This window comes from Bombina bombina, chromosome 2 (genome assembly GCF_027579735.1).
Source record: "Bombina bombina isolate aBomBom1 chromosome 2, aBomBom1.pri, whole genome shotgun sequence".
Taxonomy (NCBI): Eukaryota; Metazoa; Chordata; class Amphibia; order Anura; family Bombinatoridae; genus Bombina; species Bombina bombina.
In genome coordinates, this window is record NC_069500.1 from 1,388,509,237 (window position 1) to 1,388,536,519 (window position 27,283).

The 27,283-nt window shown below is 40.3% G+C and overlaps 1 protein-coding gene and 1 non-coding gene across 2 annotated transcripts in view; both read right to left on the reverse strand.

Annotated features, from left to right (window-relative positions):
- The window catches only part of DNAAF9 (dynein axonemal assembly factor 9), a 643,469-nt gene that overhangs the window by 327,948 nt on the left and 288,238 nt on the right, over positions 1-27,283 (reverse strand). The window contains exon 18 of the mRNA XM_053704320.1: positions 16,022-16,092. Within this exon, the coding sequence (XP_053560295.1) occupies positions 16,022-16,092 (71 nt within the window). The remainder of the gene's footprint in view (positions 1-16,021; positions 16,093-27,283) is intronic.
- Positions 26,013-26,124, reverse strand: LOC128650632 (U5 spliceosomal RNA). Its single transcript, XR_008400908.1, has one exon. It is a non-coding gene; the product is annotated as a U5 spliceosomal RNA (small nuclear RNA).

A 27,283-nucleotide genomic window follows, 5' to 3' on the forward strand; every position in this document is an offset into this window, starting at 1 on the left:
TTTTACTTATAGCCTGCTTTTTATGGCAGACTTCCCTTTACGCCATAGCATCGCTGCATTACACAGCTTCTAAGCTTAGCTAGGGTTAGTACAGTTATTGCCACTCATCAGCTGGGAGTAGGTTGAATCACTGCTTGGTAAAATTGTTTTCTGGGGGAAATACAACAGCAATTTAAAATATGGGGAGGCGAAAAAAAGAATTTATGCTTACCTGATAAATTACTTTCTCCAACGGTGTGTCCGGTCCACGGCGTCATCCTTACTTGTGGGAATATCTCTTCCCCAACAGGAAATGGCAAAGAGTCCCAGCAAAGCTGGCCATATAGTCCCTCCTAGGCTCTGCCCACCCCAGTCATTCGACCGACAGACAGGAGGAAAAATATAGGAGAAACCATATGGTACCGTGGTGACTGTAGTTAGAGAAAATAATTCATCAGACCTGATTAAAAAAACCAGGGCGGGCCGTGGACTGGACACACCGTTGGAGAAAGTAATTTATCACGTAAGCATAAATTCTGTTTTCTCCAACATTGGTGTGTCCGGTCCACGGCGTCATCCTTACTTGTGGGAACCAATACCAAAGCTTTAGGACACGGATGAAGGGAGGGAGCAAATCAGGTTACCTAAACGGAAGGCACCACGGCTTGCAAAACCTTTCTCCCAAAAATAGCCTCCGAAGAAGCAAAAGTATCAAATTTGTAAAATTTGGCAAAAGTGTGCAGTGAAGACCAAGTCGCTGCCTTACATATCTGGTCAACAGAAGCCTCGTTCTTGAAGGCCCATGTGGAAGCCACAGCCCTAGTGGAGTGAGCTGTGATTCTTTCAGGAGGCTGCCGTCCGGCAGTCTCGTAGGCCAATCGGATAATGCTTTTAAGCCAAAAGGAAAGAGGTAGAAGTCGCTTTTTGACCTCTCCTTTTACCAGAATAGACAACAAACAAAGAAGATGTTTGTCTGAAATCTTTTGTAGCCTCTAAATAGAATTTTAGAGCACGGACTACGTCCAAATTGTGTAACAAACGTTCCTTCTTTGAAACTGGATTCGGACATAAAGAAGGTACAACTATCTCCTGGTTAATATTCTTGTTAGAAACAACCTTTGGAAGAAAACCAGGCTTAGTACGCAAAACCACCTTATCTGCATGGAACACCAGATAAGGAGGAGAACACTGCAAAGCAGATAACTCTGAAACTCTTCTAGCAGAAGAAATAGCAACAAAAACAAAACTTTCCAAGATAGTAACAATATCTACGGAATGTAAAGGTTCAAACGGAACCCCTTGAAGAACTGAAAGAACTAGATTTAGACTCCAGGGAGGAGTCAAAGGTCTGTAAACACCACAAAACTCTTAACCATCTCCATGGAGATGTTGCCTGTGCAACGGCAAAGAGAATGACTGGGGTGGGCGGAACCTAGGAGGGACTATATGGCCAGCTTTGCTGGGACTCTTTGCCATTTCCTGTTGGGGAAGAGATATTACCACAAGTAAGGATGACGCCGTGGACCGGACACACCAATGTTGGAGAAAGTGAGTTTAAATCCAAAATGTAGAGAAAATAACTCATTGTGTAAACCATTTACAAATCTAGTAAAGACTTGCTTATACCCCAGAAATAACCACAAAACAGCTGTCCTGGGATTGGTCTGAATCACTGTACTAACCGTAGCTAAGCTTAAGAAGCTGTGCTATGGTGTAAAGGGAAGTCTGTCATAAAAAGCAGGCTAGAAGTAAAAAAGTGAGTCATTGTGAACCTCATTTGCATATCTCCCCCAGAGTCCTTTGCTGCATTGGAAACAGTGTAATCGGAGAGTTTCTGGGGTATAAGCAAGTCTTCTGACTTGTTTAGATTTGTAAATGGTTTACACACTGAGTTATTTTCTCTACATTTTGGATTTAGTGAAGGATTTTAAACTCACTTTTCGCCTCCCCATATTTTAAATTGCTGTTTATATATATATATATATATGTTTATATATATATATATATATATATATATATATATATATATATATATATATATATATATATATATATATATGTTTATATATATATATATATATATATATATATATATATATATATATATATATATATATATATATATATATATATATATATATATATATATATATATATATATATATAATCCCGTATGGGATCTGCAGGAAAAGTGAAAAAACTAAAATCTCAACTGCACTTATAAAAATTACATGTATCAATCATGTTCTGTAAAATATTCTTAGTTTTAGTACTGTTGTCCTCAAACAGGATTTCAAATGGAATTGTACTGTTTACCATTCCATCTTATTTTTATTAGTGACCGAGTTGACTAGTTCTTTGTAAAAAAAAATTAGAACGTGCAAAAAACTAAAATGTATGCTTTCTGATAAATTTCTTTCTTTCCGGACATGGAGAGTCCACAACGTCATTCCAATTACTAGTGGGATATTCAACTCCTGGGCAGCAGGAGGCGGCAAAGAGCACCCAGCAGAGCTGTTAAGTGCAACTTCCCTTACCCATAACCCCCAGTCATTCAGCCGAAGGAAAAACATAATTTATGTAAGAACTTACCTGATAAATTCATTTCTTTCATATTAACAAGAGTCCATGAGCTAGTGACGTATGGGATATACATTCCTACCAGGAGGGGCAAAGTTTCCCAAACCTTAAAATGCCTATAAATACACCCCTCACCACACCCACAAATCAGTTTAACGAATAGCCAAGAAGTGGGGTGATAAGAAAAAAAGTGCGAAGCATATAAAATAAGGAATTGGAATAATTGTGCTTTATACAAAAAAATCATAACCACCACAAAAAAGGGTGGGCCTCATGGACTCTTGTTAATATGAAAGAAATGAATTTATCAGGTAAGTTCTTACATAAATTATGTTTTCTTTCATGTAATTAACAAGAGTCCATGAGCTAGTGACGTATGGGATAATGACTACCCAAGATGTGGATCTTTTCCACACAAGAGTCACTAGAGAGGGAGGGATAAAATAAAGACAGCCAATTCCTGCTGAAAATAATCCACACCCAAAATAAAGTTTAACAAAAAACATAAGCAGAAGATTCAAACTGAAACCGCTGCCTGAAGAACTTTTCTACCAAAAACTGCTTCAGAAGAAGAAAAGACATCAAAATGGTAGAATTTAGTAAAAGTATGCAAAGAGGACCAAGTTGCTGCTTTGCAGATCTGGTCAACCGAAGCTTCATTCCTAAACGCCCAGGAAGTAGATACTGACCTAGTAGAATGAGCTGTAATTCTCTGAGGCGGAATTTTACCCGACTCAACATAGGCAAGATGAATTAAAGATTTCAACCAAGATGCCAAAGAAATGGCAGAAGCTTTCTGGCCTTTCCTAGAACCGGAAAAGATAACAAATAGACTAGAAGTCTTACGGAAAGATTTCGTAGCTTCAACATAATATTTCAAAGCTCTAACAACATCCAAAGAATGCAATGATTTCTCCTTAGAATTCTTAGGATTAGGACATAATGAAGGAACCACAATTTCTCTACTAATGTTGTTGGAATTCACAACTTTAGGTAAAAATTCAAAAGAAGTTCGCAACACCGCCTTATCCTGATGAAAAATCAGAAAAGGAGACTCACACGAAAGAGCAGATAATTCAGAAACTCTCCTAGCAGAAGAGATGGCCAAAAGGAACAAAACTTTCCAAGAAAGTAATTTAATGTCCAATGAATGCATAGGTTCAAATGGAGGAGCTTGAAGAGCTCCCAGAACCAAATTCAAACTCCAAGGAGGAGAAATTATACGAACCAAAGCTTGTACAAAACAATGAATATCAGGAAGAATAGCAATCTTTCTGTGAAAAAGAACAGAAAGAGCGGAGATTTGTCCTTTCAAAGAACTTGCGGACAAACCCTTATCTAAACCATCCTGAAGAAACTGTAAAATTCTCGGTATTCTAAAAGAATGCCAAGAAAAATGATGAGAAAGACACCAAGAAATATAAGTCTTCCAGACTCTATAATATATCTCTCGAGATACAGATTTACGAGCCTGTAACATAGTATTAATCACGGAGTCAGAGAAACCTCTATGACCAAGAATCAAGCGTTCAATCTCCATACCTTTAAATTTAAGGATTTCAGATCCGGATGGAAAAAAGGACCTTGTGACAGAAGGTCTGGTCTTAACGGAAGAGTCCATGGTTGGCAAGATGCCATCCGGACAAGATCCGTATACCAAAACCTGTGAGGCCATGCCGGAGCTATTAGCAGAACAAACGAGCATTCCCTCAGAATCTTGGAGATTACTCTTGGAAGAAGAACTAGAGGCGGAAAGATATAGGCAGGATGATACTTCCAAGGAAGTGATAATGCATCCACTGCCTCCGCCTGAGGATCCCGGGATCTGGACAGATACCTGGGAAGTTTCTTGTTTAGATGAGAGGCCATCAGATCTATCTCTGGGAGCCCCCACATTTGAACAATCTGAAGAAATACCTCTGGGTGAAGAGACCATTCGCCCGGATGCAACGTTTGGCGACTGAGATAATCCGCTTCCCAATTGTCTACACCTGGGATATGAACCGCAGAGATTAGACAAGAGCTGGATTCCGCCCAAACCAAAATTCGAGATACTTCTTTCATAGCCAGAGGACTGTGAGTCCCTCCTTGATGATTGATGTATGCCACAGTTGTGACATTGTCTGTCTGAAAACAAATGAACGATTCTCTCTTCAGAAGAGGCCAAAACTGAAGAGCTCTGAAAACTGCACGGAGTTCCAAGATATTGATCGGTAATCTCACCTCCTGAGATTCCCAAACTCCTTGTGCCGTCAGAGATCCCCACACAGCTCCCCAACCTGTGAGACTTGCATCTGTTGAAATTACAGTCCAGGTCGGAAGAACAAAAGAAGCCCCCTGAATTAAACGAAGGTGATCTGTCCACCACGTTAGAGAGTGCCGAACAATCGGTTTTAAAGATATTAATTGATATATCTTCGTGTAATCCCTGCACCATTGGTTCAGCATACAGAGCTGAAGTGGTCGCATGTGAAAACGAGCAAAGGGGATCGCGTCCGATGCAGCAGTCATAAGACCTAGAATTTCCATGCATAAGGCTACCGAAGGGAATGATTGAGACTGAAGGTTTCGACAGGCTGTAATCAGTTTTAGACGTCTCTTGTCTGTTAAAGACAGAGTCATGGACACTGAATCTATCTGGAAACCCAGAAAGGTTACCCTTGTTTGAGGAATCAAAGAACTTTTTGGTAAATTGATCCTCCAACCATGATCTTGAAGAAACAACACAAGTCGATTCGTATGAGACTCTGCTAAATGTAAAGACTGAGCAAGTACCAAGATATCGTCCAAATAAGGAAATACCACAATACCCTGTTCTCTGATTACAGACAGAAGGGCACCGAGAATCTTTGTGAAAATTCTTGGAGCTGTAGCAAGGCCAAACGGTAGAGCCACAAATTGGTAATGCTTGTCTAGAAAAGAGAATCTCAGGAACTGATAATGATCTGGATGAATCGGAATATGCAGATATGCATCCTGTAAATCTATTGTGGACATATAATTCCCTTGCTGAACAAAAGGCAATATAGTCCTTACAGTTACCATCTTGAACGTTGGTATCCTTACATAACGATTCAATAATTTTAGATCCAGAACTGGTCTGAAGGAATTCTCCTTCTTTGGTACAATGAAGAGATTTGAATAAAACCCCATCCCCTGTTCCGGAACTGGAACTGGCATAATTACTCCAGCCAACTCTAGATCTGAAACACAATTCAGAAATGCTTGAGCTTTCACTGGATTTACTGGGACATGGGAAAGAAAAAATCTCTTTGCAGGAGGTCTCATCTTGAAACCAATTCTGTACCCTTCTGAAACAATGTTCTGAATCCAAAGATTGTGAACAGAATTGATCCAAATTTCTTTGAAAAAACGTAACCTGCCCCCTACCAGCTGAACTGGAATGAGGGCCGTACCTTCATGTGAACTTAGAAGCAGGCTTTGCCTTTCTAGCAGGCTTGGATTTATTCCAGACTGGAGATGGTTTCCAAACTGAAACTGCTCCTGAGGACGAAGGATCAGGCTTTTGTTCTTTGTTGAAACGAAAGGAACGAAAACGATTGTTAGCCCTGTTTTTACCTTTAGACTTTTTATCCTGTGGTAAAAAAGTTCCTTTCCCACCAGTAACAGTTGAAATAATAGAATCCAACTGAGAACCAAATAATTTGTTTCCCTGGAAAGAAATGGAAAGTAGAGTTGATTTAGAAGCCATATCAGCATTCCAGGTCTTAAGCCATAAAGCTCTTCTGGCTAAGATAGCCAGAGACATAAACCTAACATCAACTCTAATAATATCAAAAATGGCATCACAGATGAAATTATTAGCATGCTGGAGAAGAATAATAATATCATGAGAATCACGATTTGTTACTTGTTGCGCTAGAGTTTCCAACCAAAAAGTTGAAGCTGCAGCAACATCAGCCAATGATATAGCAGGTCTAAGAAGATTACCTGAACATAGATAAGCTTTTCTTAGAAAAGATTCAATTTTTCTATCTAAAGGATCCTTAAACGAGGTACCATCTGACGTAGGAATGGTAGTACGTTTAGCAAGGGTAGAAATAGCCCCATCAACTTTAGGGATTTTGTCCCAAAATTCTAACCTGTCAGGCGGAACAGGATATAATTGCTTAAAACGTTTAGAAGGAGTAAATGAATTACCCAATTTATCCCATTCCTTAGAAATTACTGCAGAAATAGCATTAGGAACAGGAAAGACTTCTGGAATAACCGCAGGAGCTTTAAAAACCTTATCCAAACGTATAGAATTAGTATCAAGAGGACTAGAATCCTCTATTTCTAAAGCAATTAGTACTTCTTTAAGTAAAGAGCGAATAAATTCCATCTTAAATAAATATGAAGATTTATCAGCATCAATCTCTGAGATAGAATCCTCTGAACCAGAAGAGTCCAAAGAATCAGAATGATGGTGTTCATTTAAAAATTCATCTGTAGAGAGAGAAGATTTAAAAGACTTTTTACGTTTACTAGAAGGAGAAATAACAGACAAAGCCTTCTTTATGGATTCAGAAACAAAATCTCTTATGTTATCAGGAACATTCTGCACCTTAGATGTTGAGGGAACTGCAACAGGCAATGGTACATCACTAAAGGAAATATTATCTGCTTTAACAAGTTTGTCATGACAATTATTACAAACAACAGCTGGAGGAATAGCTACCAAAAGTTTACAGCAGATACACTTAGCTTTGGTAGATCCAGCAGGCAGTGGTTTTCCTGTAGTATCTTCTGGCTCAGATGCAACGTGAGACATCTTGCAATATGTAAGAGAAAAAACAACATATAAAGCAAAATAGATCAAATTCCTTATAAGACAGTTTCAGGAATGGGAAAAAAATGCCAAACATCAAGCTTCTAGCAACCAGAAGCAAATGAAAAATGAGACTGAAATAATGTGGAGACAAAAGCGACGCCCATATTTTTTGGCGCCAAATAAGACGCCCACATTATTTGGCGCCTAAATGCTTTTGGCGCCAAAAATGACGCCACATCCGGAACGCCGACATTTTTGGCGCAAAATAACGTCAAAAATGACGCAACTTCCGGCGACACGTATGACGCCGGAAACGGAAAAGAATTTTTGCGCCAAAAAAGTCCGCGCCAAGAATGACGCAATAAAATGAAGCATTTTCAGCCCCCGCGAGCCTAACAGCCCACAGGGAAAAAAGTCAAATTTTTAAGGTAAGAAAAAATATGATAATTTAAAGCATAATCCCAAATATGAAACTGACTGTCTGGAAATAAGGAAAGTTGAACATTCTGAGTCAAGGCAAATAAATGTTTGAATACATATATTTAGAACTTTATAAATAAAGTGCCCAACCATAGCTTAGAGTGTCACAGAAAATAAGACTTACTTACCCCAGGACACTCATCTACATGTTTGTAGAAAGCCAAACCAGTACTGAAACGAGAATCAGTAGAGGAAATGGTAAATATAAGAGTATATCGTCGATCTGAAAAGGGAGGTAAGAGATGAATCTCTACGACCGATAACAGAGAACCTTATGAAATAGACCCCGTAGAAGGAGATCACTGCATTCAATAGGCAATACTCTCTTCACATCCCTCTGACATTCACTGCACGCTGAGAGGAAAACCGGGCTCCAACTTGCTGCGGAGCGCATATCAACGTAGAATCTAGCACAAACTTACTTCACCACCTCCCTTGGAGGCAAAGTTTGTAAAACTGATTTGTGGGTGTGGTGAGGGGTGTATTTATAGGCATTTTAAGGTTTGGGAAACTTTGCCCCTCCTGGTAGGAATGTATATCCCATACGTCACTAGCTCATGGACTCTTGTTAATTACATGAAAGAAATGGAAAAAGAAGTAACACATGGGTGAAAAAGCCCTTGCATTTTATGCTCTTTATACACACTTATAGCTACTATAACACTAAGCTGTAACCAGACATCTGTGCCGATTTTGTGTACACGGAGGCCATTTTTCCACCCACGTGGCAATTGGTATAAAATCCTTCTTGGGGGCTAATTCGGAGATAATCTGGCAGTGGCCATCGATTCCTGGAAAGAATGGGAACGAGAAGCTTGCTCACTTTTACAGAGAAATTTTGCTGCACTGGAAATGGGGTTGTGCAAAATCCTAACAAAGCGGATCTCTCTAGAGAATATGGAGGTATGCGAACCACCACTTACAGTGCTGGAGCCTCACCTAACTACAACAACAAGCGGAAGACCACTTGATTTGGGCAACGAATGGGGAGCAGGCCGCTCTGGTGTGCGACTCCACTTTTCTACGCTAGCCCAGAGTCAGTCTTTATCCGAGTACTCAGACAGTGTGATTCCGCAATTCTCAGGTGGAGCTGTATTGTAGTTGGCCGAAAAGATAATATCACAGGCTTTGACATGCGATCTGCCGGAGGTGTTCGCCAGGAGGGATGCTCAGGATATTGTACCTGGATTGGTCTCTGAGACAGAACAATCCCCGACATTGCCTGGATTAATCAGAGGTTTGAAAAACATAGTGTGGGACCTCAGTGGTGGTGATTCTATAAGGTTATTACTTGCTAACTCTGCTTGGAGGGTCTCATGTTTATTTCAATGTTGCAAGTACCGCAAGCATGAAGGCCTTATGATTGGCTCTGTTGTGAGCTTGACCTACTATGAAGCAGGATAAACTTAACACTAGTAGGTTCTGTGCCTCGAGACATTGCGCAATATACTGGACATTAAGATTTTAACTTGCTTTTCCCTATACGCAATTGCCCCCGTCTCTGAGTTCGGCCCTGATAGAAGTTACAGATCCGGGTGGCTAATAATGTATATGTTCTCCCTTTTGCGTCTGAAAGTAGTTTTTTTCTTTATGTTCAGGGACTAACTTTTCCTTTTGCACAGCTACATAATTCTGTGTGTTCTATTAAGCTATATAGATTTATGTTGCATGAGATATCTATATAAAAATAAGTCATAACGCAGAACATGGCTTTAATTTAATGTCCCTGGATGAAAGATGTAATAGCCATTTTGCACCACTAGAGGGGAGTCATGGTTTGATTATACATTTTTCACCGTAACTTTTTGTGCTTAATATCCTTTGGTCCTAGTCCATGAATTAGTTTAACAATTACTGCTTTCATTAAGAGAGATTTAACTAGCCCCAGAATGTCCCTGCTGATTGGTGGATAAATTCATCCACCAATAAAAAGTGCTGTCCAGAGTCTGAACCAAAAAATAGCTTAGATGCCTTATTTTTCAAATAAAGATAGCAAGAGAACTAAGAAGAACTGATAATAGGAGTAAATTAGAAATTTGCTTAAAATTGCATGCTCTATCTGAATCACTAAAGAAAAAAAATGGGTTCAGTGTCCCTTTAACTGTGTCATTCTATCTACGGTCAAATAAATGTCCACACTGCACTAGCTTCCTAAGAGGGGAGTCATGGTTTGATTATACATTTTTCACCGTAACTTTTTGTGCTTAATATCCTTTGGTCCTAGTCCATGAATTAGTTTAACAATTACTGCTTCCATTAAGAGAGATTTAACTAGCCCCAGAATGTCCCTGCCCTTGAATCCATTATTATCTCACTCCCGATAGCTTATAACTCACTGTAGCTTCAATAACATATTTACTTAACTGTCAATATCTAACTGCCCAAGATCCAGTTTTAGGTGCAACTTGATTGTATTGGTCTTTTTTATTAACGCATAATATACTCATAGGTGTCTCATATGTTTGCTAAATGATTCAGAAAGCTACCTTACAGTATGTTCAAGAGCTAAATTTTTACAGTTAACTATCCTCAGCCTACTTCAGTATAATATTCTGAAATGTTTAATGTACAAACTATAACACCTTCAAATCTATGACTTTAAAGGCTAAGTTAAAGGGACACTGAACCCAAATTTTTTCTTTTGTGATTCAGATAGAGCATGAAATTTTAAGCAACTTTCTAATTTACTTCTATTATCAAATTTTCTTTATTTTCTTGGTATCTTTATTTGAAATGCAAAAATGTAAGTTTAGATGCCGGCCCATTTTTAGTGAACAACCTGGGTTGTCCTTGCTGATTGGTGGATAAATTCATCCACCAATAAAAAAGTGCTGTCCAGAGTCTGAACCAAAAAATAGCTTAGATGCCTTATTTTTCAAATAAAGATAGCAAGAGAACTAAGAAGAATTGATAATAGGAGTAAATTGGAAATTTGCTTAAAATTGCATGCTCTATCTGAATCACGAAAGAAAAAAAATGGGTTCAGTGTCCCTTTAACTGTGTCATTCTATCTACGGTCAAATAAATGTCCATACTGCACTAGCTTCCTAAGAGTATAATTGACTGTTAGTTTTACAGACCAGCAACTACATTATAACAGCCCCTATCCTGTGTTGATGTACCCTCTTTAACTTTACTACATCTTATAATTCACCCTGATAGTGTGATGAAACGCTCAGGCAGCTTATTACCAGATAACCATAAGCTGCTATTACATACCCCCTTGATATTATTTCTGGCTCTTCCATGCTGAATAGGGATCACTGAGTTGTACCCCTTAAAATAATTGGCTAGTATACATATCTTTTAGGTGTTCTCCTGTCGCCGGGTATAGGGCCCGTGCCCGGGCGGCGGGATGCATATCTATCTTTTGTTTTTTTATTATGCCACAATAAACTCTATTAACTCAGAAGTAACCTTAGATTGTAGGGAGTCCCTAAAGACACTCAAACAATACTAAAAAAATCTGTGGCGCTTAAAGATAAGCTAAAATAATCACTAATGGCTATGTGAGTAGTGGTTCAATTTATATATATGAGTAGTGCTTAAAAATGTTAATTTTAATGATCAAAATTCATATAAAAAATAGTAAAAATAGACTCTATACAGATATATATATTAAAATAATAATAATAATATATGTTACAGAAAAAGTAAAAACACAGCTTCTAACAATGATGCATAAAAAACAAGGATGCATAGAGAACAAAGATAAAATACATGAGACCATACAGTTAAATGGCCATTGGATATGCAATCAACTTGCAATAGGAGCAAGTGTACAAAATAACACGGTGTAGTAAACTTGATATAAAGAGCGATATATACTTCAAAGTTCAAACAGTCAGTTTTAGAGAGTCAGTTTAAAATTGTATTTCCCCAGCAATGCTCATCAATCCTAATGCATGGAGATATGTGAGACAAGAAATGGACTTGTCAAAAGCAAATCAATTGTTCAAGTTAGGTATTTACGCTTTTTACTTACACCGGAGGATGTCTAGCAGCTCTCTGGGTGCTGGTCTCGGTTGCTGTATTCCTCTTACAGCTCGATTGTAGTTGGTGGGTGTTTGCAGACACTTCTGCCAGTTTCTTTTTCTACCGCCCGGGTGTCTTTGCACAGCAGTAAGTCCTGTCTGTATGCAATTTTGCCGGATGGCGTTATTGACAGCGTCTGGGTTTAGGCAGCGTGTAGTTTCAGGTAACTACGGATCCTCACAAGGGCAAAAAAAAAGGAGCAACGCGTTTCGGCTTACAAGCCTTTGTCAAGCTCTACTTGCATTACTATGTCAGTGCCTTTTAATGCCGGTACTTCAATTTGATTGGTAGATTTGATAGCAATTATAATCGGAGCGCTTAGCATCTTAAAATTAGTTTTTTTGTAGTAACATTAGTTAGGTGATATATTGTTATAGATATTTTGATCTTACTTTAACAGATTCTTTATTCGTGTTGACTATTAATTACTCTATTTTAGCCTATTTTTCTGACTATTTAATTTCCTTGTTATATCAGTTATACTAAAAAGGCACCTACTATAGTATGCTCACAGTCTAAAATAACAGATAATGCATACGATATTTTAACAAAGTCTTATTCTTTGAAAGACAAGAGACAATAAAACAAAAAACAAAAAGAGGAGCAAAATCACCTATGTGAATCTGTGCCTATGTTACTCGACCTAGATTGATACATATACAAAATAAAATATAGTAAAATCGATAGATAAGAGTTTTTTTTGGGTATTCAGTGTAATAGTTATTATTTGGAGTGAACCAGAGGGGTATATAAGTGAAGAGGATGAGGGGATTAAAATGTTAATTAAAGGGGGGTATAAGTAAATTAAGTGGTTTGATTGGAGCTATTGAAAATAGCAGACATTTATTTATGTTAGGAACTATATATTAGATTCAAAACATTTTGTTCAAAACATTTTTTTGTTTTTATTAGCGATTAGCAACTATTTCAACAATTTATTGCAGGGGTACTATTTGATGGGGATATATATATATATTTATGAATGATAGTTATTTAAACATGGGAAGTGTTATATTTTATTTCGGTATATACAGTATTTTATGCCGTTTTATTCCATTGATTTTTAAGGAGCATATAGTTCTTATTTTATATGTTTTATTTTTGATTCCCAACAAATCATCAAATGTCACCACCGTATAGGGTGGGCACATTTATCCACTAGTTCGAAAAAACAAATTCAACAACGTGTACACCTGTTAATTATAGTGACAGTTGATAAAAAATATATACAAAAATAAGACTAAATAAACTTAATAGACTAATTGACTATATTGTATTAATAAAGGATGTGTGTAATTATAATATCAAAGTTAAGTCGTACAGAATATTATGACTTAGTCTATAAGAAAACATCCCAGATCGAATTCCTGATTTAGACCATTTGGAGTTAGGGATTTCATTTCAAAAATCCATTTCCCTTCCAATTTTAGTAAACTGTTGTGTATGTCCATGCCCCTCCAGTTTTTTTGTACTTTTGCTATTCCTGTATATTTTAGGCATTTTGGGTTAGCTTTATTGCAAGTGGCGAAATGTTTTGGAATGGGGAGATTTTTATTCCTTTCTTGTTCAAAGTTTTCTATTGAAAGGATATGTTCCCTAATGCGATCTCTCAGGGGCCTTTCTGATTCTCCTATATATTGGAGGCCACAAACACACTCAAGGAGATATACTACATTCCTATCTGAACATCGTATTTGCTGTTTAATTTTATATTTCTTCCCGGTGACATTGCATTTAATTTCTTTTGTTTTAACTGCATGTTTGCAGGTCTTGCATGTTAGGCAAGGAAAATATCCATTGAACTAACTTGAACAATTGATTTGCTTTTGACAAGTCCATTTCTTGTCTCACATATCTCCATGCATTAGGATTGATGAGCATTCTGGGGAAATACAATTTTAAACTGACTCTCTAAAACTGACTGTTTGAACTTTGAAGTATATATCGCTCTTTATATCAAGTTTACTACACCGTGTTATTTTGTACACTTGCTCCTATTGCAAGTTGATTGCATATCCAATGGCCATTTAACTGTATGGTCTCATGTATTTTATCTTTGTTCTCTATGCATCCTTGTTTTTTATGCATCGTTGTTAGAAGCTGTGTTTTTACTTTTTCTGTAACATATATTATTATTATTATTTTAATATATATATCTGTATAGAGTCTATTTTTACTATTTTTTATATGAATTTTGATCATTAAAATTAACATTTTTAAGCACTACTCATATATATAAATTGAACCACTACTCACATAGCCATTAGTGATTATTTTAGCTTATCTTTAAGCGCCACAGATTTTTTTTGTATTGTTTGAGTGTCTTTAGGGACTCCCTACAATCTAAATAAACTCCCCCAATAGTCTCTCCAAGGTGTTTTATAGGAGATATTCACCTTTGTCTGTAGGCTTATAATCATTTTGTATTGCTAGCGCATTCTTCTGCACACACATCAGAAGTAACCTTAGCCTCAAGACTTACCTAGGGGTTCTAATATACACTAATTTCCTGAGTTGCTGTGTTGGTGTACGGTTATATTTTCCTCTCTACTATGTTCTGAAAGTTTACATGCAGTGATGGTAGATGTTATATGTTTAATATTAAGTTTGTTTGCTACTTGCATGTTATTGATCTACCTCGGAGCTATCATACTATATCAAGGCCGTGAGACTTATTATTTACTGTGCCCGTCTACACGGTATCGGACAGTAGTCCCCTTGTAAACCACTAGGCATTCTAAGGGACAACTAGAGGGAGTTACCTCTGATGCAGAGAGGTGTTGAGGCATATCAGACCCTCCTATCAAAACCAGCATAAATGTCCCACACACTCTGACAGCATACACCTTGGTAACTACATATCTGTAGCCAGTCTTAAGATTTCTGGGGATATCCCTTTTGTCAGACAGGTGTTTTTTCATTCTAAAAGATTCCTTTGCCCCATATATCTCGATTGAAGGTTTACTATGAAAAGTTAATCAAGCTAACTACACATACATAACCCTAGCTTTTAATCAGTACTTTTATAATAACCCCCGAATTTACATAGGTCAATACATAGAGCATTCTTGATATGTCTTGCTTACTACACTTAAACTACCACCCCCCCCCATAATATTGAGCCCCCTATTTTAGGAGGACTAATTAGGTGGTTTATCTTGCCTATACCGCACCCTAACTACTCTTTTTAACTACTTCCAAAGTACTTACTCCTACATAACACCATAGTAATAAATCTATATGCCCTATCTAGATCAGCAGGACTGATCATTATTACCTGCTAACTAAACATACAATCTTGACACAGCTCTCGGTTGCCTCTATTGAGGTGTTAGTTCCAACGCTTCACTATAGATTCTATTTATCACTTATATGATATCACATTATATATTACATTATATTATATACTCTATATTATATTCTATACTTTATTAGTTTCAAGGAAGTTGATACTTGTTCGCTCATAATAATAAAAACTGAGGTTGATTTAATGTTGCTTTGCTATAAGCGCAGTACTATATTATGGACACCTCGCAATGCTATGTATTACAATGACCTTGTCGACTGTTACCATATGTTTCATGCTGGCTGCGTATGCGGCAATTTTGTACTATCTTTATTTTTTCAACCTCAATAATAAAAAATAGAATAATAAAAAAAAAAAAAGACGTAAATCTAAATGCTAAGCTTTCCTCAAACGGAAGACCCGAGTCAGCAGACTCCGACCCTGAAGGGTCTCCCTCCAAAAACTCAGAGGGAACCACATCCCAAAAGAACTCCTGCGACGAAAGCCAAAGAATGACTGGGGGATGAGGGGAGTGGGGGAGGTATTTAAGCCTTTGGCTGAGGTGTTTTTGCCGCCTCCTGGTGGCCAGGTTCTGTATTTCCCACAAGTAAGGAATGAAGCTGTGGACTCCCCTCATATTAAGATGGAAATCAGTAACCTAAAAACCACAGTTTAATAGAAATAAAATACTGAATATCTTGAAATCTGAGTAAAGTGAGCACGTTAAAAAAAATAAAAAATAATCATAAAAGTTAAAACAAAACAGAAGTCATTGGCATAAGAATAGAAGTAACGCTGATTTGATGGCCAAAGATCAGTTGTAATTTTATGATTTCAGGTTCACGACAAAAGAGAAAAAAAAAAAAAAAATCACAAAAAGTACTTACCAGCCAGGAAACAAATCGTGGCACAGCTGCAGTCAAAATAATGTAGCTATGATCTGTAGTAATAGTGCCATCTGTGGATAAATCCATTAAAATATAAATAGTCTACCAGAATAATCCAAAATTATCAAATAGCCAGAGCATCAACAGAATGAATATTTTTTGTTATTGTGTTTTAAAGCCGTTTATTAGGAAAATATCTTTCTAACGCATTAAAAGGACATGAAAATAAAAAGTGAATTTACATTATTCAGATATATTAGTTCATTTTAAAAACAGAATTTATGTTTACCTGATAAATTACTTTCTCCAACGGTGTGTCCGGTCCACGGCGTCATCCTTACTTGTGGGATATTCTCTTCCCCAACAGGAAATGGCAAAGAGCCCAGCAAAGCTGGTCACATGATCCCTCCTAGGCTCCGCCTACCCCAGTCATTCGACCGACGTTAAGGAGGAATATTTGCATAGGAGAAACCATATGGTACCGTGGTGACTGTAGTTAAAGAAAATAAATTATCAGACCTGATTAAAAAAACCAGGGCGGGCCGTGGACCGGACACACCGTTGGAGAAAGTAATTTATCAGGTAAACATAAATTCTGTTTTCTCCAACATAGGTGTGTCCGGTCCACGGCGTCATCCTTACTTGTGGGAACCAATACCAAAGCTTTAGGACACGGATGAAGGGAGGGAGCAAATCAGGTCACCTAAATGGAAGGCACCACGGCTTGCAAAACCTTTCTCCCAAAAATAGCCTCAGAAGAAGCAAAAGTATCAAACTTGTAAAATTTGGTAAAAGTGTGCAGTGAAGACCAAGTCGCTGCCCTACATATCTGATCAACAGAAGCCTCGTTCTTGAAGGCCCATGTGGAAGCCACAGCCCTAGTGGAATGAGCTGTGATTCTTTCGGGAGGCTGCCGTCCGGCAGTCTCGTAAGCCAATCTGATGATGCTTTTAATCCAAAAAGAGAGAGAGGTAGAAGTTGCTTTTTGACCTCTCCTTTTACCGGAATAAACAACAAACAAGGAAGATGTTTGTCTAAAATCCTTTGTAGCATCTAAATAGAATTTTAGAGCGCGAACAACATCCAAATTGTGCAACAAACGTTCCTTCTTCGAAACTGGTTTCGGACACAGAGAAGGTACGATAATCTCCTGGTTAATGTTTTTGTTAGAAACAACTTTTGGAAGAAAACCAGGTTTAGTACGTAAAACCACCTTATCTGCATGGAACACCAGATAAGGAGGAGAACACTGCAGAGCAGATAATTCTGAAACTCTTCTAGCAGAAGAAATTGCAACTAAAAACAAAACTTTCCAAGATAATAACTTAATATCAACGGAATGCAAGGGTTCAAACGGAACCCCCTGAAGAACTGAAAGAACTAAATTGAGACTCCAAGGAGGAGTCAAAGGTTTGTAAACAGGCTTAATTCTAACCAGAGCCTGAACAAAAGCTTGAACATCTGGCACAGCGGCCAGCTTTTTGTGAAGTAACACAGACAAGGCAGAAATCTGTCCCTTCAGGGAACTTGCAGATAAACCATTTTCCAATCCTTCTTGAAGGAAGGATAGAATCCTAGGAATCTTAACCTTGTCCCAAGGGAATCCTTTAGATTCACACCAACAGATATATTTTTTCCAAATTTTGTGGTAAATCTTTCTAGTTACAGGCTTTCTGGCCTGAACAAGAGTATCGATAACAGGATCTGAGAACCCTCGCTTCGATAAGATCAAGCGTTCAATCTCCAAGCAGTCAGCTGGAGTGAAACCAGATTCGGATGTTCGAACGGACCCTGAACAAGAAGGTCTCGTCTCAAAGGTAGCTTCCAAGGTGGAGCCGATGACATATTCACCAGATCTGCATACCAAGTCCTGCGTGGCCACGCAGGAGCTATCAAGATCACCGACGCCCTCTCCTGATTGATCCTGGCTACCAGCCTGGGGATGAGAGGAAACGGCGGGAACACATAAGCTAGTTTGAAGGTCCAAGGTGCTACTAGTGCATCCACTAGAGCCGCCTTGGGATCCCTGGATCTGGACCCGTAGCAAGGAACTTTGAAGTTCTGACGAGAGGCCATCAGATCCATGTCTGGAATGCCCCACAGCTGAGTGACTTGGGCAAAGATTTCCGGATGGAGTTCCCACTCCCCCGGATGCAATGTCTGACGACTCAGAAAATCCGCTTCCCAATTTTCCACTCCTGGGATGTGGATAGCAGACAGGTGGCAGGAGTGAGACTCCGCCCATAGAATGATTTTGGTCACTTCTTCCATCGCCAGGGAACTCCTTGTTCCCCCCTGATGGTTGATGTACGCAACAGTTGTCATGTTGTCTGATTGAAACCGTATGAACTTGGCCCTCGCTAGCTGAGGCCAAGCCTTGAGAGCATTGAATATCGCTCTCAGTTCCAGAATATTTATCGGTAGAAGAGATTCTTCCCGAGACCAAAGACCCTGAGCTTTCAGGGATCCCCAGACCGCGCCCCAGCCCATCAGACTGGCGTCGGTCGTGACAATGACCCACTCTGGTCTGCGGAATGTCATCCCTCGTGACAGGTTGTCCAGGGACAGCCACCAACGGAGTGAGTCTCTGGTCCTCTGATTTACTTGTATCTTCGGAGACAAGTCTGTATAGTCCCCATTCCACTGACTGAGCATGCACAGTTGTAATGGTCTTAGATGAATGCGTGCAAAAGGAACTATGTCCATTGCCGCTACCATCAACCCGATCACTTCCATGCACTGAGCTATGGAAGGAAGAGGAACGGAATGAAGTATCCGACAAGAGTCTAGAAGTTTTGTTTTTCTGGCCTCTGTCAGAAAAATCCTCATTTCTAAGGAGTCTATTATGGTTCCCAAGAAGGGAACCCTTGTTGACGGAGATAGAGAACTCTTTTCCACGTTCACTTTCCATCCGTGAGATCTGAGAAAGGCCAGGACAATGTCCGTGTGAGCCTTTGCTTGAGGAAGGGACGACGCTTGAATCAGAATGTCGTCCAAGTAAGGTACTACAGCAATGCCCCTTGGTCTTAGCACAGCTAGAAGGGACCCTAGTACCTTTGTGAAAATCCTTGGAGCAGTGGCTAATCCGAAAGGAAGCGCCACGAACTGGTAATGTTTGTCCAGGAATGCGAACCTCAGGAACCGATGATGTTCCTTGTGGATAGGAATATGTAGATACGCATCCTTTAAATCCACCGTGGTCATGAATTGACCTTCCTGGATGGAAGGAAGAATTGTTCGAATGGTTTCCATCTTGAACGATGGAACCTTGAGAAACTTGTTTAAGATCTTGAGATCTAAGATTGGTCTGAACGTTCCCTCTTTCTTGGGAACTATAAACAGATTGGAGTAGAACCCCATCCCTTGTTCTCTTAATGGAACAGGATGAATCACTCCCATTTTTAACAGGTCTTCTACACAATGTAAGAATGCCTGTCTTTTTATGTGGTCTGAAGACAACTGAGACCTGTGGAACCTCCCCCTTGGGGGAAGTCCCTTGAATTCCAGAAGATAACCTTGGGAGACTATTTCTAGCGCCCAAGGATCCAGAACATCTCTTGCCAAAGCCTGAGCGAAGAGAGAGAGTCTGCCCCCCACCAGATCCGGTCCCGGATCGGGGGCCAACATTTCATGCTGTCTTGGTAGCAGTGGCAGGTTTCTTGGCCTGCTTTCCCTTGTTCCAGCCTTGCATTGGTCTCCAAGCTGGCTTGGCTTGAGAAGAATTACCCTCTTGCTTAGAGGACGTAGCACCTTGGGCTGGTCCGTTTCTACGAAAGGGACGAAAATTAGGTTTATTTTTTGCCTTGAAAGGCCGATCCTGAGGAAGGGCGTGGCCCTTACCCCCAGTGATATCAGAGATAATCTCTTTCAAGTCAGGGCCAAACAGCGTTTTCCCCTTGAAAGGAATGTTAAGTAGCTTGTTCTTGGAAGACGCATCAGCCGACCAAGATTTCAACCAAAGCGCTCTGCGCGCCACAATAGCAAACCCAGAATTCTTAGCCGCTAACCTAGCCAATTGCAAAGTGGCGTCTAGGGTGAAAGAATTAGCCAATTTGAGAGCATTGATTCTGTCCATAATCTCCTCAAAAGGAGGAGAATCACTATCGACCGCCTTTATCAGCTCATCGAACCAGAAACATGCGGCTGTAGCGACAGGGACAATGCATGAAATTGGTTGTAGAAGGTAACCCTGCTGAACAAACATCTTTTTAAGCAAACCTTCTAATTTTTTATCCATAGGATCTTTGAAAGCACAACTATCCTCTATGGGTATAGTGGTGCGTTTGTTTAAAGTGGAAACCGCTCCCTCGACCTTGGGGACTGTCTGCCATAAGTCCTTTCTGGGGTCGACCATAGGAAACAATTTTTTAAATATGGGGGGAGGGACGAAAGGAATACCGGGCCTTTCCCATTCTTTATTAACAATGTCCGCCACCCGCTTGGGTATAGGAAAAGCTTCTGGGAGCCCCGGCACCTCTAGGAACTTGTCCATTTTACATAGTTTCTCTGGGATGACCAACTTGTCACAATCATCCAGAGTGGATAATACCTCCTTAAGCAGAATGCGGAGATGTTCCAACTTAAATTTAAATGCAATCACATCAGGTTCAGCTTGTTGAGAAATGTTCCCTGAATCAGTAATTTCTCCCTCAGACAAAACCTCCCTGGCCCCATCAGACTGGGTTAGGGGCCCTTCAGAAATATTATTATCAGCTTCGTCATGCTCTTCAGTATCTAAAACAGAGCAGTCGCGCTTACGCTGATAAGTGTTCATTTTGGCTAAAATGTTTTTGACAGAATTATCCATTACAGCCGTTAATTGTTGCATAGTAAGGAGTATTGGCGCGCTAGATGTACTAGGGGCCTCCTGAGTGGGCAAGACTCGTGTAGACGAAGGAGGGAATGATGCAGTACCATGCTTACTCCCCTCACTTGAGGAATCATCTTGGGCATCATTGTCATTGTCACATAAATCACATTTATTTAAATGAATAGGAATTCTGGCTTCCCCACATTCAGAACACAGTCTATCTGGTAGTTCAGACATGTTAAACAGGCATAAACTTGATAACAAAGTACAAAAAACGTTTTAAAATAAAACCGTTACTGTCACTTTAAATTTTAAACTGAACACACTTTATTACTGCAATTGCGAAAAAACATGAAGGAATTGTTCAAAATTCACCAAACTTTCACCACAGTGTCTTAAAGCCTTAAAAGTATTGCACACCAAATTTGGAAGCTTTAACCCTTAAAATAACGGAACCGGAGCCGTTTTGAACTTTAACCCCTTTACAGTCCCTGGTATCTGCTTTGCTGAGACCCAACCAAGCCCCAAGGGGAATACGATACCAAATGACGCCTTCAGAAAGTCTTTTCTAAGTATCAGAGCTCCTCTCACATGCGACTGCATGCCATGCCTCTCAAAAACAAGTGCGCAACACCGGCGCGAAAATGAGGCTCTGCCTATGCTTTGGGAAAGCCCCTAAAGAATAAGGTGTCTAAAACAGTGCCTGCCGATATTATTATATCAAAATACCCAGATAAAATGATTCCTCAAGGCTAAATATGTGTTAATAATCAATCGATTTAGCCCAGAAAAAGTCTACAGTCTTAATAAGCCCTTTTTGAAGCCCTTATTTACGATCGTAATAAACATGGCTTACCGGATCCCATAGGGAAAATGACAGCTTCCAGCATTACATCGTCTTGTTAGAATGTGTCATACCTCAAGCAGCAAGAGACTGCTCCCTGTTCCCCCAACTGAAGTTAATTGCTCTCAACAGTCCTGTGTGGAACAGCCATGGATTTTAGTGACGGTTGCTAAAATCATTTTCCTCATACAAACAGAAATCTTCATCTCTTTTCTGTTTCTGAGTAAATAGTACATACCAGCACTATTTCAAAATAACAAACTCTTGATTGAATAATAAAAACTACAGTTAAACACTAAAAAACTCTAAGCCATCTCCGTGGAGATGTTGCCTGTACAACGGCAAAGAGAATGACTGGGGTAGGCGGAGCCTAGGAGGGATCATGTGACCAGCTTTGCTGGGCTCTTTGCCATTTCCTGTTGGGGAAGAGAATATCCCACAAGTAAGGATGACGCCGTGGACCGGACACACCTATGTTGGAGAAAAACCTTTTAATTTATTTAATTCTCTTGGCATCCTTTGAGGAAGAGCATATCTCAATATGCACAAGAGCATGCACATCTCAAGCACAATATAGCAGCAAAATCTGCAAATTTTTAACAATGTTACACACTTTAAACACTTGAAAGCAGCAGCGTTTCCAACAATATATAACACTGCAAAAATCACTGCTATTTAATGCTCAAAATACATGCACAATCCAAAGCTTAATAGATATGCTCTGCAACAAAGGATACCAAGAGAATTAAATACATTTAATAATGGAAGTAGATTTGAAAGTTGTTTATTTATTGCAAGCTCTAATTGAATCATTAAAGCTAAATTTTACACTTTTATATTCCTTTAAACGGATACTAAACCCAAAGGTTTTTTTTCATGATTTGGATAGCGCATGCAATTTCAAGCAACTTTCTAATTTACTCCTATCATCATTTTTATTTGTTCTCTTGGTATCTTTATTCAAAAACCAAGAATGCAAGCTTAGGAGCCGGCACATTTTAGATTTAGCACCTGGGTAATGATTGCTGATTGGTGGTTATATGTAGCCACCAATCAAGCAAGCACTATCAAGGGTACTGAACAAAAAATGGGTTAGCTCCTAAACTTTCATTCCTGCTTTTTCAAATAAAGTTACCAAGAGAACGAAGAAAAATTGATAATAGAAGTAAATTAGAAAGTTGCTTTAAAAATGAAATTATGCTTACCTGATAATTTTCTTTACTTCAGGCGGGGAGAGTCCACAGCTGCATTCATTACTTTTGGGAATTCAGAACCTGGCCACCAGGAGGAGGCAAAGACACCCCAGCCAAAGGCTTACATACCTCTCCCACTTCCCTCATCCCCCAGTCATTCTGCCAAGGGAACAAGAAACAGTAGGAGAAATATCAGGGTGAAAAAGGTGCCAGAAGAACAAAAAACTAAAATTACAGCTGTCCCATACAAAAACGCGGGTGGGGAGCTGTGGACTCTCCTTGTCTGAAGAAAAGAAAATTATCAGGTAAGCATAATTTAAGTTTTTTTTCAAAATAACGGGGAGAGTCCACAGCTGCATTCATTAATTTTGGGAAAACAATACCAAGCTATAGAGGACACTTAATGCAAAACAGGCGGGTACAAAAGGCGGCCCATTCTGAGGGCACCACAGCCTGAAAACACCCAAAGTCCCGACAAGAAAACTGCTTCACTAGAAGCCGATAGGACAAAAAGAAACAGCTCAAGCAACTGCCCAACAGTTAGAAGGCCTTTGCTAGAGACCGCTCAGGTTATTAGACTCATCCGGACCAAAAAGCTCCTGAGGACCCGCAGGTACTCAGTCCGCAAAAAAACTCACCCCCTATCCAAAGGAAGGGGAACATCCACATTCCTCCAGAAGGGAAGAAAAAGGACTCAGATAAGAGACTAGGGCGAAAGAAACCCCAACAGGTAAATCCAAAAGAGTAAACCAGAATGAAACAAGGCAAAACCAATGAAAAAAACCCTACCGCCCAAGAGGGCAAAGGGGGAAATCCCTATCTGCATAGAAACCTCAGCCATGTTTACCAGGACACTTATGAGTTATACATACTGCTGGGTGAGCAGGTAGAAACATGAATTTCCACCCTGGACAGCACAAAAATAGTTACACTGAACAGCCCTGTTCATGTTTCTCCCTGCACACTCTGCAACATGTATAAATCATGTGTCCAGGAAAACATGGCTGAGGTGGCAACCCTACCTGAGACTGAAAGGGAGAAGGAAAACCCCTCCCCTACACAGAGTGCCAACTCGCACCCAGGAAAGAACAACCAAAGACAAAACTGTCCCCGGAAGTCGCTGAAACAGTGTCAACATATCTGAATATATTCCTCCAAAGCCACAGGCGTCCTGCAGCATCGGAGGACTTAGCGGCCCAAGTCACCAACCCTAGGCATTAAACTGCACAGGACCATCCTCAAAGAAGGACGACTCCAAGAGTGCAGAACAACTCCTTCCCAAAAAGGACCGGAAATGAGACCAGAACCCGGAAAAACAGTAGAGAAACTACCTGCAGACAAGGATCTACCGCAAAGCCTCCTCTTAAGGAAGGCTCACAATATCAAACTATAATACGCAGTCAAAGATCAATAAATCCGACAGATCCCTGACCTTTGATACGGGCAACGGACCTAGCACCAAAGTGACTGATAATGCCCAAAAGCATAAAGGAAATTAAGTTCCCCGATCATCAAGACTTTCAGGAAGGAAAAAGGAGGGAACCAGCCCCCAAAAAAGCTTGGGTCCAGGGCCCAGACGCAGCATCTTTCCCGGAGACTATGGGTACTCCCAAAAGAGAGACCCTACACTGAAAGTACAGAGATGGCATGTCACAACAAATTCATCCCTTCACTCTGACATCCTGCACGCAAGGCAGGGGGGACAACCCCACTGAACAGAGGAAGAAAAGTACCTCCCATCATCAGGCGGATACTATGGATAAATATGTCTTAGGCAAGGGTAATTGCAGAACCAGCATAAAGAAATTACAGCCACAGCTGTATTTAAACTCTTGACCTTCAGGTTTCAAGGAAGTATAGACCGCCACTAAGCCGTGGTGGAACACCATCCAAATCCACCCCAAAGGAGCAAAAACAAAATCAGCACAGCACCTCCGCACACCAGCACAGCACACCCGCACACAGGCATGGAGCGTAAAGCTGTAGGCATACTCAACAGGTCAAGTACCGGATGGCAGAAACATCCAGTCACTACGGCCAGTCCAGTAGAAGACATTCTCTAAAAACAGAAAAATATGCGCTGGTAAGAACCAAAGATGTTCCAGAACCGGGAACAGGGCCGTCCCGAACCACCCTAAGATCTGGAACAGAACTCCAAAAAATCCAGTCAAAGACAAGGACCAGGACAAATAAACCCAGACACCCAGAACTCTGAGCCGGTTTACAAACGTACTACTCTCTGAGGAACCACTGGGTTACCCCTCCAGAGCAGACTTCGCCCCCTAGGGGATTCTCACAGTTATATCCAAGGCACCTTGAACACTGAACTCTCACGTAAGAGTCCTAGACGCATAGAGCTTAAGACAACCACAACGGGAACAACTCCCGAATTAAAAAGCGTGCTAGGCAATGATGAGAGCCACACAGACATTCTGGTTGACCCTAAGGCACTAGGGACAACAGCACTAAGTCAAAAGACTAAGGGAACGTCAAGAGAACAGAGCTCAACCACAGATATTCTGGTTTGAAAATAGGACCATAGTCTCCAAGATCCTCTCAGGATCCTTCTCCTGGAAGCCCCTAGAGTCAGAGGAAAAACGAATTAACTAACATTCTAACCCCAGATGGGTAAAAACCCAAAAACATCTAAGTAGGGACAAAAACAGTAAAAAGGGAACACCCAAATCTGCAAACTCCAAAAATATGGGAGCAGATGGAATCCCGGAAGTAGAAAAACCCAAAAGGTCCTACTTCCTGAAACAGCTGACCAAAAGCTAACCCCAAGGAAAGGAGACAAAAAGGGGCCCAATCAGCCTCAACCCGAAAGAAAGAGATACTGTCATCAAGGAAAACAGATACAAAAAGGACAATTCCAAAGAAGACTTTAAAGAGAAGACGAGGAACATTACCTAGAGCAATCCTTAGCAGGGTCCCCTCCGGCCCCTCACCAACAATTAAGAACAGGACAGTGTGGTCTGAGTGCAAACCTTCGGTCGTCTGCAAATAACGAATTAGGTGAGGCTCTTTGTAACCTATCAGTGAAAGGGTACTCGCTGTAAGGAACACCTGTCCGATGTTCCTTCTTAAAAGAAGAGACGAGAACCAGCCTGTCGTCTGGGACGGAAGGCCTCCTCTTCATATGTAGCCCTGCATAAGCAGAGCCTCAAAAATTTATTTTAGCTCATGAAAGTTCCACTTCACGAAAACTCTAGCAAAAAGCAAAAGCATAATTCAATCTGAAGAGAACCCAGAGAGAAACTAACTTCTCATCCGAGTGAGAAACTCACTATCCAACCAGGCAGCCAGTTACACCGTCACCACTTGGATTATATAAGCCGTAAGGTAGAGAGATTAGCGCCCGACCAGGACCACACTGCTACATAGGGCATTGGAAATTGACCCAGGCCACAGAAAAATCAAGATCCCATAGGATCGACAAAACTACAGGGAGTGCAGAATTATTAGGCAAATGAGTATTTTGACCACATCATCCTCTTTATGCATGTTGTCTTACTCCAAGCTGTATAGGCTCGAAAGCCTACTACCAATTAAGCATATTAGGTGATGTGCATCTCTGTAATGAGAAGGGGTGTGGTCTAATGACATCAACACCCTATATCAGGTGTGCATAATTATTAGGCAACTTCCTTTCCTTTGGCAAAATGGGTCAAAAGAAGGACTTGACAGGCTCAGAAAAGTCAAAAATAGTGAGATATCTTGCAGAGGGATGCAGCACTCTTAAAATTGCAAAGCTTCTGAAGCGTGATCATCGAACAATCAAGCGTTTCATTCAAAATAGTCAACAGGGTCGCAAGAAGCGTGTGGAAAAACCAAGGCACAAAATAACTGCCCATGAACTGAGAAAAGTCAAGCGTGCAGCTGCCAAGATGCCACTTGCCACCAGTTTGGCCATATTTCAGAGCTGCAACATCACTGGAGTGCCCAAAAGCACAAGGTGTGCAATACTCAGAGACATGGCCAAGGTAAGAAAGGCTGAAAGACGACCACCACTGAACAAGACACACAAGCTGAAACGTCAAGACTGGGCCAAGAAATATCTCAAGACTGATTTTTCTAAGGTTTTATGGACTGATGAAATGAGAGTGAGTCTTGATGGGCCAGATGGATGGGCCCGTGGCTGGATTGGTAAAGGGCAGAGAGCTCCAGTCCGACTCAGACGCCAGCAAGGTGGAGGTGGAGTACTGGTTTGGGCTGGTATCATCAAAGATGAGCTTGTGGGGCCTTTTCGGGTTGAGGATGGAGTCAAGCTCAACTCCCAGTCCTACTGCCAGTTTCTGGTAGACACCTTCTTCAAGCAGTGGTACAGGAAGAAGTCTGAATCCTTCAAGAAAAACATGATTTTCATGCAGGACAATGCTCCATCACACGCGTCCAAGTACTCCACAGCGTGGCTG